The 17,419-nt window shown below is 30.1% G+C and overlaps 1 protein-coding gene across 5 annotated transcripts in view; it reads left to right on the forward strand.

The window, feature by feature from the left end:
• Positions 1 to 17,419, forward strand: part of shep (RNA binding motif single stranded interacting protein alan shepard) — a 312,235-nt gene that overhangs the window by 18,243 nt on the left and 276,573 nt on the right. For all 5 annotated transcript variants that reach the window (XM_075381468.1, XM_075381470.1, XM_075381471.1 and 2 more), the window contains one exon: positions 299 to 467. In XM_075381468.1, the coding sequence (XP_075237583.1) occupies positions 315 to 467 (153 nt within the window). In that variant the 5' untranslated portion in view covers positions 299 to 314. The remainder of the gene's footprint in view (positions 1 to 298; positions 468 to 17,419) is intronic.

Raw genomic sequence — 17,419 nt, forward strand, 5'->3', positions numbered from 1 at the left:
AACGGTCTTGAAACCCATCCCAAGAATTTTTTATTCTTTAAGCATTTAATTATTCAAGATGAAGTGAAATAATTACTTGAGAAAAATATTCGTTTGACAAAACTTATAGGTATTTTGTTACTGAAGATGTGAACAACAGTGTGTTCTTTAAATTGTAAAATAATCTCTGATTTATACTATTCCAATTTTGGACCTTTTAAGGAATTTTCCATAAAATCATGGAGATGTATCTTAAGCAGATATTAGTTTTAATCCTTTTTTATTTATGAAACAAATTTAAATAATTTTTTTTTTCCAGGTACTTGTAATCATTTATGCTACATCAGATGCAACATACGCCGACCCTCTATTCTACGAATACTGGTTATTTTCGGCCCCCACCAGCTGTCGCTACAAATACCACACAAACATCTAATAATAATCAACATCGGCCACCAAGACCTCTCAGCAATCAGTCCTGTACTAATGTAAGTTAAGCAGTTTATTTTATTTATCAATTATTTGTATGTTATTGATAATTGCTTTACTTTTATGTTTCCTGCAATCTTTCTTTTGGTCCACATAAAAACGAAAACAACAAGTTATAAATTAATATTTTTCAGATTAGGATTGGCTATCAAACCATAGTAGTTTTATTATTTGTTACCTTAATTACCATAACGTAGAATTACTCAAAGATATACGTGCTATGTTAAATGGTTTAGCTTCATAAAGAGCCAAATCTTTTCTGTAATGAAATTGTACCAGTAGTTATTAAACAGTGTAACCTATTCAAAAAACCTGTAATTCTAATACGACAATGCAACTCTCAATAGAATATGTCATGGTTAATATGATTCCAGTTTCCTTCTGAGCTTATTATTCCAGGGCAGTACTGTTCCTGATTGTTTTGTTAATGAAACTAGTTAAATCAGTCAGCTAAACTGAACCTTTCTTCTGGTGACATAGGTTTATCAATGTATTTATCAACCTTTTTATTTAATGAAGGGAGTTACTATGCTTAAACAAGGTTAGAACAAAATGTTAAATAAGCTACTATCTTGAAGATCTACATGAATTTAAGCCAAACCCATGGTTCTTAACTCCCTTTTTCAGGACTGCATAGTTCCCTATAAAATCTCAAGTTATGTGGTTGATATAAACAATTCCTCCTTCCATCACCATTTTCCGAACCTCACACCAAGTGCTCCATACTTTTTATTCCATTTGTAATTTTTCTGCAGCAGTCACATCCACTGCTATCTCTGAGTCTTTCTCAGAGGTCTTCATAACAGCTTGTTTTAAAAACATACTAGGTACAATTAGGGTTTTTCTTGGTCATTCATAATTTTTTTATTGGCTTCTATTCAATACCAACATATAAAATTAATATTGTTTATTTATTCTCAAAACACAACAGCTTTGATTAAAGTTATAGTAATTGGATCTGATCTCCTAGGGGAAGACAACCTCCAACTATCCCCTCTGTACCACCAAATTAATAATCACTTTACATGAGTTTTGTTGCATAAAAAAATACCAAGTATAATTGGGATTCAAACTCAGAACCTATCAGATTAAAAGCAGAGATGTTATTGCTTCACCAAGAAGCAGCATTTTATTATTATAAAATTATTAAATATTTTTAAAATCTTCCTGACCCCTGAAGGAAGAGACACCTAAGACACCTGCCATGTGACGATCCTGGTTGCCACAGCACCCCCTCTGTTCCTAGCCGTGATGGGCTTTACTAGAGGTCGTTTTTTAGACACTCTTTATAGACACAACTTTATAACAAGTCACAGTCATCGGTTTGCCCTCTCTCATGATGACACCGATTCAAATGCCTCGGCAGACATTTCGATCAGTGTATTTACACAACCTATGTTTAGCCTCTTCCAATTACGACCACCTATCATAATTTACAACCCTCAACTATCAAATTAACCAACTCGCAGAAGCGAGATCCCAGCGCCTTCCTGTAACACCGAAGATTTCACACAAAACTCTTCCCATATCTAACCCCAGTTAAACTATACACTCGGATCATTACTTGATTGAGTCTTTTAACACTAAAAATACTATCCTCATACCAACAAAACAAGTGTTGATCGAAACAACAACAATTTTGCTCCTACAATTCAATTCAATTTTTAAATCGGCCCTTATTTATTTTTTAAGAACTAATCTTTTGAAAGAATAGAATGTTATAAGTATGTGATTCTGAAGTTATGATGAATTAACAGCCGCAGTGAGAAACAGTATTTACTGTAAGTTAGAATTGTATTTTCAGGATAAGATTGTAAAAACTGATTTTGGTAGATGCTATGTGCTTTAGTATAACTTTATTCTTTAAAAAGTTGGTTGTTATAAAAGTGGATCATCCTACAAATGCAAAGTTCATCAGTGGTTTGACATGTCTTTTTATGGTTTGATAAAAGCTAAATGTCATCACCACTCCTGTGTAATAACAGAGGTATACCATCCCTTCAAGTCCATATAGTCTAAAATTACTTAATGTATATTTGGCTGATTTAACCATCAATTTTTTAAAACCAGAAGGAAAAACTATTTTTTTTTAAAATGTTCATTCAACTTTGAAATGGTACATCATTATGTTTGATCAAGAACTAATTGAATATTATTATTTAGAGTATTGATCAGTATTCTAATCTCTGAGTCAACCGGTCATAGTTCTAATTCTTGGGTACTTGTTTGGTGTATTTTTTTATCATCATTTCCATGACACGTTATAGATCACAGACTTGTTCTGGCATTCCAGCATTTCCTCGATTGTCCCCTCTTCCTTCTTACTAATGGAGCGTAATTAACAGCCTGTTTGGGAATTCTTGAACCCTCCATTTTTTCCACATGTTCCTTCTTTCATTTTATAATTTGTTATTGCATCAGTTATTGAAACTCTCTTCTAACATCTTCATCGGGTATTCTAAACTTTTTGTTACACCTTTAAAGTCCTTAAGAAATTCTTTTTGGTGCCTGTATAGAACACATTGTTTTATTTCTCCTAAAAAACCCAAGCCTCACAGCCACGTAATAGAGTAGGATGGTCTTTACAGACATAGTTTCTTTTGTGTGTGTGTGTTTTTTTTTCATAATATTGGTTTGATTCATTTTTCACATAAAAATAGTTATATCAAAGAACATTTCCAAGATTTTATTAAAAAAGTAAATCCTGTTTGTAATTTTATAATAATAATAATAATAATTCTGTTATTCAATATTTTGACATTTTTGCATGTTATTTCTCACTTTATTATATCGTAGTTTTATGTTTTTACAATAAAACAATATGAACTTGTCATCTGTTGATAAATAGCTGTAATATTAATCACCTAACATATAATTTGAGTTATTTTATGTTTACTTTAAAAACAAATATTATTTTTTTATTCTATATTGTATCTTTTTATGGATTTAAAAAACTTAGTGATTTATACGTCTTTTATACACTCATCTTGTTTTTTAATTTTTCCTCTTACAACTGTTTTCTGGCCTTTCACTTTTTTTTAGAATTATAAGATAAGAGAACACAATGTACTGGAATTAACAAACAGAATTTTGATAATAAGATCAAAAATTTCAGTGAAATTACTGCAGTTGGGATATAGTGGTACAGTTTATATTTCAGTTGGGCATTTCCATATTTCCTCCATTTGTTTTTATTTCTTCATTTGTTCTCATTTTCCAGGCTTCTGTGGGTTGGATCATCATTATACAGGTCCACTTAATTTTTTCTAAAAAAAATACAACCCATTTCTGTTTTCTAATCTTCAATTCACTATCTTTATTTACAGTTATCATGCCACTTTCTATATTATCCTCGAGGTTTATTGCTTTCCTTTTTTAATTTAAAAGTCGCTCCCATTCCGCATTCTGTTCAGATCGCTTAGATTTTATCTTATTTCTTTCCATTATATCCAGTATTTTTTTCCTCATCTGTACAATCAATTATCCTTTAACTTTTATTCTGTGTTCTTTATCATATTATTATTCTAAGAAATCACATGAAAAAAAGCTAACAACACAGTTGTAGGACTTTCCTGTCATATGGTTAAAGCCATGTTATGGGAAATCTGTACAACTGTGGGTTATTTCTACTGCACGACTTACACACACACACAAATACACACAACTAAATTTATAATTTTATTTCCTTTTCAGATCATGTAGCCGTGGAACTGGTTATGTACTGCGTCAGTTTTAAAACGCTGTTACAAAATCACTTTATATGGCATCTAAGTCGGTTATTTTTTTTATATTCACAAAGGAATCAGTTTTATTACAAATTTTGAACGACGTTTATACGATGTAAAATATTTTATTTAGACTAGAAAGAATATGACAATTTTTTTCTCAGAATGTGCTTGTGTGTGTGTGTGACTTGTGTATTATAATTGCTATGAGGATTACGGATTTATTTATTATTTACAAAAATAGCTTATCTTACTAGCAACATATTGATGTATTGAAACACTTAATAAATATGATATATGAGACACAAAAAAAAGAAGGAATTTGTGGTCATAAATACGTCACTTTTACTTGAGGTCTATAAATATCTTTTCGGACAAATGATATCGGTAAACATGTAACATATCGATTCGTAATGAATAACAGTATACAGTAAAAATGGTTTTTTGTCTATCTGAATAGCCTTTTAAGTGGTGGGAATGTTTATAAAATGTAGTTTTCTGAATCTACTTTCACTTATACTAACATATGTTACGAATCTGTGATTTATTAACACAGGTTTTTCATCATATTTTGCCCAATTTTCAATTGATTTGCTTGAAAGTATTATTTTTTAAATCAGCAAACTATGTTTCATAAACACAAAGCAAAAAAAAAAAATTTCGGTAATAAAAAACGCGGTAGAAATGCGCAAAAAAAGTTCTACAATTAAATTATCTTAATTTTTGTACCGTTTCAATTTTTTTTACAGGCATAAAAAACATTCAATCGTAACCGTTTTTTTTGTCAGAATCTGTTAAATTTCTTTAATATACTGTAATTTTTTGAAATTTTTTTCGCAAGAGAGTAGCATAAGACTATGAAGGGAGGCAATCAGATACCAACATATTTTCGCAGAGCGCTAGTCAACCACGGATCATTGTGATGGGAAAAGGTTAATTATAATATTTTTTCATTTATTTAATTCAATAATTTTAACTAAAGTACACATGCATAACATATTTAATTTGTGTGGGTGTGGCGGTACTGGCGATGATGGTTGGCACTAACTAATTTAATGTAATTTCACAATTGCATGGAACAAATTTGCTTGTACGGTCAGCAGATTGGTGTAAGCATGAAGCTTAACGTACCAGGTATTGAGTTGACCAGGCGATCGAGCTCAAGACCCAGCCAGACCGAGTTACTTTTTTACACTTTAAATATTATTCATTTATATAATTCTGCCGCTCACCTGTGACGTCATATCATAGCAGATGACTAGAACTGCTGTACGTCAGTGCTACTAACCTTTGAAATATTAACTACATTAAATTAAATAAATAATTAATATTTAAAGTTTATGAAAAAATTTAGTTGGCAACCCTATGAAATTTCAAATTTCTCGGTTCAAGAAGACAAGGAAAAGAGAATTTTCTACATGGAAAAAGAGAAGTTCCAAGATGGCGGAGTGCAACACTAGCACTCCTTGTGGTGGCAGGGGATACTATTGATGTAGTATGCCCACTTAGCCACTAGTTTAGAGAATTTTTTGGGGTGAGGGTGCGATTTCACAAAAAAATATTTTTTTCAAATATTGTTAAAATATTTTCCTAAGCAAAATATGATTTAATTAGGTGATATCTCGAGATACTGAGGATGATCTTGCTCTACACCCTCATCCCATTGACCTTTAATTTATAAATTGGCATCAATGCCCCATAAATAGAAGTAATCTGATTAAGTTTGGACAAAATCGGTCCAGTAGTTCTGGAGATAAAAAGTGATTTATAGGCTGACACCGAACACACACATGTACATATGAATATTAACATCCAGAAAATTTTCATCTTTTTTTTTTTAGTTCCTTAGGTGTTAAAACATCAAGAACCGGTGAAAACCGCATGTACCCAAATTGGACTGATTACAATACTTTATCTTCTAGATCTATAGCTCTTCTCTATTGCTATGTAAACAGAAAAGTAAAAGTTATATACTACATATGTTTTCAAGTACTATATCATTCCAGGAATACATGAGGTTATCTTTTAATAACCTTGTACCATATGCCGGCCTCCATAGCGCAAGTGGTAATGTCTCAGCCTTTCATGCAGCCTTTAATGTAGCGGAATGTTTGAATCCTGGTCAGGCATGCCATTTTTCAAACGCTACGAAAATTGTCATTCATCTCATCCTCTGAAGCAATACCTGAATGGTGGTCCCGGAGATTAAAAAAAAATCCTTGTACTGTGTAATTTATTTGGCTATATTTTCTGGAGGGAATTTTTTTTTAATATATATTTATGCTGATCAAAAGTTGATTAATAATGTGACAAAATACTGGGATATGATACAAGCAATGAGTGTTTTCTTAGAAGATTGAAATCTGTTTTTATTGATTCGATAATGCAGGTTTAATTAGAAAGAAGTCTTTAAAATATCTGTATATAGTGTAGTCAAAAAGTAAAATAACAAAATATAAAATAAAAAAAAAAACTTAAAAAATAAAGAATTTTGAAACCTGATGTTACAGGATCTCTTTAAAAAAATTAAATTGTTAAAAGTAAAATCATGTTAGCACAATTACTGTTTTATATATTTTTACGGATTAGATTTCTTAAAAGGTAATATATTCTGGTAAAAGAAGAAAAACATTTTTATTATTTAGGTATTTACAAAGGTTTTTTTTTGTATTATAGCAGCTTTAGGAAAAAAAATCGAGCGACAATTGTTTTTTTTTATTTTTCTTAAAAATTAAAAATTTAAAAAACAGTTTGTATGATTTTAATAAAATTTTAACATGTATGTTGTGGCTTTTTAGAATTTTGAATATATGTATTCAAAAGAAGATGAGTTTATAGCGGAATGTAGCACTATAAATTGATGTCAGATAATAGTCATATTTTAATTATGACAATTTCAGTTGCTCTCTTAGCTTGGTCGGTCATTCTTCCTCTCTTTTTATCCTCTCCTCCCACAATCTCTTTCTCATTGTATATGCTTGTATTTGTCTTATCACGTACAAACTTACTTAATATTGTGAGGAATGAAGGATCTCTCTTGGGATGTTTCCTTCATTTGCATACTAGTTTTCTTGTTTTGTATATGTGTGCTTGGTTATGAATGGTTTAAAGAATTTCTTTTTCTCTTTTGCTTTATAATAGTTAAAATAATTTAAATAACTTGTGTTGTTTTTTTTTTAAATAATAATTTTATTAACTGTATATGTAAGCAGCTATTGAGATCCTACCTAGAATGCTAAAATTGATTCAAAGTAGAGTTTTTAATATTTAAAAATTAATTATTTTTTATCTATGGTTGGTAAAATCGTTATTTAAATTTTACAAGTTCATATTTTTTAATTTTATTTTCTTAAACGTATCACGATAGCTCGGTGGCAGAGCATTGAATTTATAATTCCAGAGTGGTTTGTTTGAATCTAACTCAAGCAGATTAAAATTCTTTAATCTTCAACTGACATAGCTGTAATTATTTTCTTGCATATTTCTGGCTGTAAAGCTAGGTAGCTTTACTACTCTTAAAATTATTATTTATTTACTCATTTGTACTGGTAATAAGAGGCTATTATCTTCTTTTTTTTGACCTGTCATGATTGACTAGTTGCTACTTTTTGTTTAAACTTTAATATTATGTTCTGGATTTATTCTCCCCTGCAATTCTTAATTATCTATTTAATAGATTGCAATTTTTTTCTTCTCAATTGTTTCCTTTAATTTTTAAATATCATTCTGGTATGTGATTAATTAACCATAGATGTCTTAGTACGATTCTAGTTCATCTCTTTTATAAAATTCTGTTACAAACACCTCTCGTATTTATTTATTTATTTTTTTATGCCAAAAGATGAATTTTGTAGTACGTGAAAAATGTTAAGCCTAATCTGGGATTTGAACCCAGAAATTACCTTTGTAAGCCGTTATGCTATCGCTATCCCTTGCAGGTCAGCAGTGGTAGCTCCTAATAAGGTGTATTAACTTAATACGATAATTAAATATTTATGTAATAAGCTAAATTTACATCTTAATGACATCTCATTATATAATTAAATCGATATATTATGCTCATTCTTTGCTAAATTATTCCATAGAGATAAAGGGCGGGGCAAACTAACTTAAGTGATAATCGCTTAAATAAACATTTTACTATGCAAAAATATATTCTTAGAGCAGCCTTCGATAAGTGTCACCTGTATTCTAGCAAATAACTTTTTTAAGAAATGATTGCTTTAACAGATATATTAATATAAAGAGAAAATAATTTTTTACAAAAGATCTATCGTATCATTACGATGTGAAATGTGTAACAATGTTCGGAAGATTTGCATTATTATGTGTAGGAGATAGTTTCATTATGCATGTCACAAACTGATAGACCTGATTGATATATGTTGAAATTATTTTTCGAGGTTGAGTGATTCTACACTTAGGAAATAGTGGAATGGATATCGAATAAATTTTATTTCAAAATAAATTTTATAAATTAGTCTTGATAATGTTGCAGTTATTCAATCTACGAGGAATGTTCAATAATTAACGAGACAAATTGATGTAGAGAAAAAATGATTTATTCAATGACAATGAAACGTGTACGCTACTTTTCAACAGTCTCCAGTAACATTTAAACACTTGTCCCACCATGTTGTGAGCTTTTTGATTCCTGGATCGTAGAAGTCTTTACCTTGCTGTTTAAACCATTCGTGTACTGCTTTGTTGTCGTCGAACTTCTTGCCCTGTAAAGCGTTTGAGTGGGCAGAATAAATGAAAATTGGACGGGGCAAGGTCTGGGCTGTAAGAAGAATACTTTTGAACCCAGCTTCTCGAACATTTCTCCTGGTGTCTTTATGGGCTTGAGTCAATCATCTTGGAACCCGTCTTGAACACATTTTGTGATAATTCAGCACGTCATGAATGATTGAATACACAGTTCCAACACTAATACTAAACAAACTAGCAATTTGGGACATTTCGACTCGCCTGTCTTTGTGAATAAGATTGTTTATGTGATTTTGCAGTGCAGTAGTCGAAACTTCAACTGGTCTTCAGTTAGTCGCACTTGTTCTGCCTGAATTAAATTGTTCCACCCACTTATACACATTACTGCAGTTTAAACACTTTCCACCATTTTGTATCAATATTCTTGAGTAAATTTCTGCCAGTTTCACACCTTCTGATAGCAAAAATTGTATCACTGAACATTGCTCTAACGGCGTACACGTTTCAGGTGGAGGTGACATTTTGAAATCAACAAAAGAGGTTTTGTTTAGATTAATTATGATCGAAAGCTGATTAAATGTGTTCCCAAGGTTGCTGACTTGACCCTCAAAAAGTTTCATTATCATTGAATGAAACATTTTTTCTGTACATTAATTTGTCTTGTTAATTATTGAATGTTTATTTTAGAGGATAATCTGAGCTTATTTTTTGTTAGGTATAACTGTTCTCTTTAATTTTTTTCAAAATATGACCTAAGCAATTTAAAAAAATATTGTTTCTCCAAAAATGGGACAATTCTATTTTAAATTTAAATTATTATTTTTCTGTAAAAGTTGTTTTAAAACGTTGAATTAATTTTCTGATATCCATTGTCAAGTGGATGAACTTTCTTTTCACAAAGACTAGTTGTAGTACATTCTATTAAATTTTAAAAAAATGTCTGAGTTGTTTTTCTTATAAAGAAAAGGTCCTCAGCCCCCTGTTAGTATTTTTAATTAAAATAAAGCTAAGATTTTAATTATGGTTAGTATAAAATAAACAGTTGATCAATTCTTTATATAGATAGTACTTCATAATACATTACATGGATTATGTTACGAGTGGCTGGTTTGCTCTTCCACGGGTAAAAAAACAGGATCTTTCTAAACACTTGCCTGGAAGGAACAATGGAAACTACAAAAAAAAGAGTGGATCAAAAAATAATTTTTTGAACCATTCTTCCTTATTGAAAAAAAGTAAATTTTTAAAATTTCTGTTATAAAACTGTTTACTGCTATTAAAAACTTTTGTGTGACGTGATCAGTGATGCAAGTACGTTTTCTTAAAATAGCACTATTACTTAAATTACAAGAAATTTGATTGATTTGTATGATATTTTTTGAATTAAACAGATATATTGTGTAGCTTTCTTATTTCAGGGCTACAGTCAGCTAAATTCCTTGTTCATGTAATATGTGTAGATTACCTGGATATGGATAGGATGTATTATTAATCAGAATTCTACTACAAAATAGTGATTAAGGCAGTAGAGAGGATTCATTAACGTTATAGGGTGGAGAGACCATACTGGAAGATACGGATGAGTTCAAGAGAAGCTCACCAAACCTTGGGTTGAGAAAAGAACAAGAAGTGTAATTTTTGAAGGAAAAAATCAGTTTCATCAAATAGGATTGTAAAACGATTTACATGTTACACAGAACAATAATTTGGACTTAAAGAGAGGGCCTATTTTTATCTTGAATAGATTATTTAACTGTCTAAAAGATTTTCCAATAAATTATTTAAAAATAAATTAAAATATTTCTTTTTGTAGAAACTAAATTCTGTCGATAAGTTTTTAAATAAAAGCTAATAATAATCAAATTAACGTGAATTATCATGTACTTTGTTTCGCCTGTTATATAATCAGCGTAGAACTTTATTTTTTGTTCATTTTGTTCATCTTTGCACAATGTTTACATAATGTAGCTTTTTCTTTCCCTCAAAACTTCCTCATTATCTCTGGTTGTTTTTTCTTCTTCTTTCTTTGCTCAACTCTAGATTTCTTTCAGAGTTTATTTTTTTCTTAAAACTTAGATTCATCAACCAATTTTTCTAAATATTTCTTTTTTACATATATATATATTTTTTTTTTATCTATAGTTACATGATTTCTTTTTCGATCTGTTTGTACCAATTTGGTTTTGAATTTTCTTCTTATTCTTTTTTTTTTTATTAATAAATTTAATAATGATTTTTGTCAGTCATTATTGTTCATTTTACATCGATTACCGTAGATTTTTATCTTTCTTTTCCTCATTTTTGTTTCAATATTTTCTACTGCTTGATTAATTCTCCTGTTTTTCTTATTTGGAACATTCCATTATTATATTTTAGATCATATATTTTTCTCAGAGTTTGTTTTTCAACTTTGTTAATATTTTTACTAGAGAATGTTTTTGTGAACCGTATAAGGCTTCTAGAAAGACATTTATTTTATTTTTAAATACATTTATTTATTTAGAAAGACATTTATTGTTATTTTTACTTGTTTGAAATAAATAAATAAGTATTGTGATCATGAAAATTTTCGGTTTACAGATTTCAATGGAAATATACATTTTCACCATCCCTGAATCCATTTTCACAAGTTTTGACGTGACAGCTTACATATGTGTCTCGCATAACTGAAAAACGATTAGCCATAGGATGTTGAAATTTTGGATTTAGGACTGTTGTAACATCTAATTGTGCACCTCCCCTTTTGATTACAATTGACTAGACCAAAAATATCAAAAAAACCTAAAATCCAAAAAATTTGGATTTTGTTACCTGTTGTAATAAGCCCTCAGTGAGAACTTTTCAACAACATATCATAAGCAGTACTTATTTTCATCGGTTCCAGTGTTATAGCCAAATAAAATTTTAATTAATGAAATATTTGGATCTAACAAGAGGAAGGCAATCAGTTCAAATCCATCTTCTTCCTTTTTTCTTTAATTTAAAAATATTGATTTATTAATAATTATTAACCTCAACAATATACAACTATTTTCAATGATATATAACTATATTATTTGGCTAATATATATTTGGCTATAACAGTGTTATAGCCAAATAAAATTTTAATTAATGAAATATTTGGTTCTTACAAGAGGAAGGTAATCAGTTGAAATCCACCTTCTTTCCTTTTTTTTAATTTAAACATATTAATTTATTAATTATTATTAACTTCAACAATACACAACTATTTTCAACGATATATCATAAGTGGTACTTATTTTCATCGGTTCCAGTGTTATAGCCAATTCAAATTTTAATGAATGAAATATTTGAATCTTAGTGGAAGGTATATCGGTTCAAATCAGATTTCTTCTCCTTTTTTTTAACTTTTTTTTTTCATTTAAATATATTGTTTTATTAATAATTTTAACTTCTGATATAAAAAAAAATATGATAATAATAATAAAATCAGAAGTTATTAATAAAATAAAATTTTATGTACTTTTAAAAATGTGTGTATGTAATTTAATAGACATATAAGGAAGTCATGCCGTGTACACATCAGATTTTTTAAAATTAAAACAGAGTTTATAAATTTTATTTTGTTCTATCGAGTTTTATCCATGGTTTCCCTTGAATCTTCTGGGGAAATTCCAGATAATTCCTTTTTATTATACATGGAGTAACACATCTAATCATCCTGTCATGATTTATATAATATATATAATTGTGCTACAATATGAATAAAAAAATTTATAAATTCAGTAAATGTCGTTATCTTAAATTAGATACAAATCGATTAGTAATATGTTAATTTATTTTTTATTTTAGATGAAATAAAAAAAAAAAATATATCAAGAATAAAAATTATATTCTAATTAAATTTCGTATAATTTAAATTTTAAATATCGTACAATAATATTACTGCATTGAAGTGATTATGTGGATTTTTATTATTTAATTTAATACCTCCTAGATAGCGCCTCAGGTCATCGTATCCAACTAATTTGTACCGCGGAAGATACCAATACATATAGCATATAAAGTATTAGAATTGTAATAGCAGTACTTCCAACATTCTTTTCACACTCGCGCGCACACACACACACACACATACACAACAGAATTACTTCCCCCCCCACCACAATTCTATTCATTACACTTCCTTAGCTTCTTTTCATACCCGCTCCACCCCTCCAATACTTTACTCACACACGTATTCATACATACGGCAAACCATATTATTCTCTCTTTCTTTCTCTTATACCAGACGCATTGAGTAGCAGGCTATGCGGTTTGGGGAATCAAATGAACACTAAGTTAGGCGTGTGTAGGGGAGGGGTTTTGTTAGTCGGGTTATTGGTTACGGTATAAAACTATACAGCTCGATATTTACTACTAGGTAGGATATTAGCAATAGATTTTATTGTATGTTGTTGTATGGTAAGTATAAATACAAAACTGTGCTGCTTACACGAGTATTACAGGCCAGTGGGACATTAGCTACACGATAGTATGTATCGTCTTTCTTGTTTTTATATATATATATATATATATATATATATATATATATATATATATATATATATACTTGCATGAACGTGTTTTTAAAAAAACGGACCTTACTTTTATTGAAGCATCTACAAAATTCTTTTTGGATGTTATAAATTATCAAAAAAAATTTTTTTCATTCATTAAAAATATGATAACGAGTGAAGAATTGAAAAATCGGTTAGAAGAATGTTCTGCCGAAATATTCGTCCCGTATGGAAAAGATAGAATATACATATAGGAAGTCGACGGTTAAATATTTTTTTTATTTCTCTTATGTGTGCATTCCAATCTGTTCAAATAGTGAACAAAAAGCAATCCTTCTAATGAAAGTATGTTATACAGGGTTATCATAAAAGAATGGGGCGGTTTTGAACATGGTTTAAATTAAAACAGAATTACTTACAGTTTATGTTTTTATTTTTCAAATTTGTCGTCTCAAACATTTTTTTACATTATAAATAAATTTCAATATATGCGCCGTTAGTCGCTCGACAAATATCCAAACGATACTCAACTTCTCTCCAAACATTAATTAACATTTTTTCGTTAATGGTTGTCATTGCTTCATTAATCCTGTTTGTTAAACGGTTTAGGTTGCGAATGTTTTGTGTATAAACAACGCTTTTGATGTACCCCCGCAAGAAAAAATCGCAAGGTGTCACGTCTGGACTCCTTGGAGGCCAAAGTACGGCCTATCCATCGATCTCCAAATTTTTCGTTCAAAGTGTCCGTGACCAATCCATTGAAGTGCGGGGGAGCACCATCTTGTTGGAAATGAAGTTGGAAATGACTATTTTCGAGTTCATCCAGCTGAGGAAAGCAATAATCGGTTAACATCTCAAGATACACAACTACATAAATTGTTTTTTCAGCAAAGAAGAAAGGCCCTATTATACGATTTTTCATCGCACCACACCAAACATTTACTTTAGGCGAATCGCGTTGTTTTTCAATAATTGCGTGTGGGTTTTCAGAGCCCCATATTCGTGAATTGTATCTGTTAACTCATCCATTCACATGGAATGTAACTTCGTCTGTAAAAATTATATTGTCTAAAAACGATTCGTTTTCACTTATTCTGTCCGACATTTTAACAGTGAAATCGTAACGTTTTACACCATTATCGGGTTTCAATTCCTGCAGTATCTGGATTTTATAAGCGTGAAATTTCAGTTTTTTACGTAAAACTTTGTGAACTGTTGATTTTGGAATATCTAATTCGACGCTTCGACGGGGGATGAACTTCCCAGGACTTCTAATTGTCGATCGTCTAATTAGTTCAACCGTTTCGTCCGGTACACTTGGTCTTCCGGTTGATTTCTGTTTCTTAACCGATCCGGTTTCTTCGAATCGTTTGAACCGACGTGTTATGTTATTTTTGTGCGGCGGATCTCTTCCGAATTCACGTCGAAACGCACGTTGAACTAAAATTACGGATTTTAATTCGGCCATCAATAAAACACACTTTTCTTTGTCGTTATCCGAGAACATAGTAACTCACTAAACTCACCGCAACAACAATACAAGAACTGACGTTGTGGTTACAACTGCTGATAAACTTTTGGGTTGGAGGCTTTCAGGGATACTAATATAACATCTTGAAATTTCCCTACAATCTTCCTATATGAATTACTGAAACCGCACCATTCTTTTATGATAACCCTGTATAAATTAGTTGTTATGTTGTACAGACTCAAGCCGATTCTTCCTGAGACGTGTGGTTAATTGAACCCCAACCACTAAAGTACACCGGGATCCACTTTCTAGTATTAAATTCATATAAAAGCAACTTACTTTTACTAGGATTTGAACCTCAGAATCTTTCTTAAACGACTGATTTGCATCTACCAGTTTATCAATAGACCGACACGGTGGGCTAAATATATTTTATTTAAATAGAAAAAATCTCGGAATATGGAATTGTTTGATTACGTCATATTCACAATTTTTTATTGTTGATTTACTAAGAAAGTAACGCAGTACGTGCCGATAGGATAATTACAATATTTTAATGTATTTTTTTTTTAAATAAAATTTTCATAGGTGGAAATTTTTAATATCGAATGAAGTTGTGTACAACAAATTTTTATAAAATTTTGATTTTAGTTTTTTAAATCGAGTTTTTACTCTGTTTAAAAGTGTGGGAATTAAAGATATACTAAAGGCTCCTTGCTGCTTTACAGCGCGTTATTATTATAAATTAATGTTATATATTTTTTAAAAATAAAACCCTTTCGGCACGCCGGAAGGCGGAGGTAAATTTCATCGGTGCTAAATAGGGGATAAAAAAAATTTTTTCCACGTTAAAGTTAAGAAAAAAATTCAAATTTACTCAATACGACAACGGTTGGACGTAAAAATAAAAGTTTCACAGGTTTAGCGTACGACAAGCCCCATCTTCTTTCAATTCTAGCAAAATTTTGGTCATCCATTACCGTAAGGGTTGATCATATAAAAAATTGTTTCAGACAAAACTTTTAGGTAATATTTTTAGGACAAACGATCACATTAAACCGATTCGATACTGTGCCTATAAGGGAAGTATGTTTTTTTTTTTGTTTTCAAAACCCCGTTTATTTTCCATCCCGTGGACCAATGGTTGGTGATATAAAAAAACTCGGACCATTTACCGTAACTTACAAACCTCAATTATCAAATTAACCGATTCGAGGAAGCGCAATCCGCGTGCCTTCCTCTAAAGCCTAAAGTTACACACAAAAACTATTCCTATATTTTATTTTAATTAGACTACGCACTCAGATTATTACTTTATTGAGTCTTTAAACACCAAAAATACCATACTCATACCCAATGGCGGTTCGTACCTAAAATTAGTGGGGGTCCAGAAAATTTTTTTCTGGGCCTTTTCAAGGTCGTGGTTGAATTATTTTGTAAAATAAAAGAACCGAAAAGAAAAATAGAATAGCTGGAAGCAGGATAATTATATAATTCTACACTTTATCACATTCAAGAATATGGTAAACATTTTTTAAGTTCATTGTGCTTAAAACCCGTATTCGGTTAAAATGAATAAATAATAAAATATCACTAAAAATAATATTTTTTAGTATTGTTAGATAATTATCTAATGATATTATTATTAGGTAATTTATTTTACTTTTCATTATTACTCATTACTGCAATAATGAAAAATCTCACGTGGATAACAACATGACTTCCTTGTACACCTGTTATACACATTTTTAAAAGTACATAAAATTTTATTTCATTAATAATTTCTGATATTTTTTCATATTATTTTTTTATTATTTTGATTGAATTTATATTTAAATTGAAAAGAAAAGAAGTTAAAAAGAAGGAAATGATGTAAGATTCGAACCGATGTGCTTTCCCCTTGTAAAATCCAAACAATTAATTAAAAATTTATTGGGCTATACTTCTGGAACCGATGAAAATAAGCACCACTTACGATATACCGTTGAAAAGTTCTCAATAAGGGCGTATTACTCCAGTTAAGATAATGTCCAAAATCGGAATTTTTTTGGATTTTAGACTTTTTTGGGACACTTTCGGTTCAGTCGATTGTAATCAAAAGGGGTGGTGGTGTACAACTAGATGTTACAACAGTCCTAAATCCAAAATTTCAACATCCTACGGCTAATCGTTTTTGAGTTATGCGAGGTACATACATACGGTCCGTACAGAAATTACGCCGAAACTAGTCAAAATGGATTCATGGATGGTCAAAACGGATATTTCCGTTGAAATTTGAAAGTTTTCGCGATCACTTACTTTATTTCGTAAAAAATTAAAAACTTAAAAAGTAAAGAAATAATTATCCTAGCTACAAATATAGAAGAAGCAAAAGTAAAAGTACATTGCTAGAAAAAAGGAAAAAGGTAAGCTTTAGAAGTACCATGTGAAAAATAGTATTTATAACCAATGATAAGAACTGTGTAGAAGAAATAATCTCTGAAAAAGGACATAAAATTCACAAAGTATGAAAATTTAAATATCTT

Source organism: Lycorma delicatula, chromosome 13 (genome assembly GCF_047948215.1).
Source record: "Lycorma delicatula isolate Av1 chromosome 13, ASM4794821v1, whole genome shotgun sequence".
NCBI classification, from domain to species: Eukaryota; Metazoa; Arthropoda; class Insecta; order Hemiptera; family Fulgoridae; genus Lycorma; species Lycorma delicatula.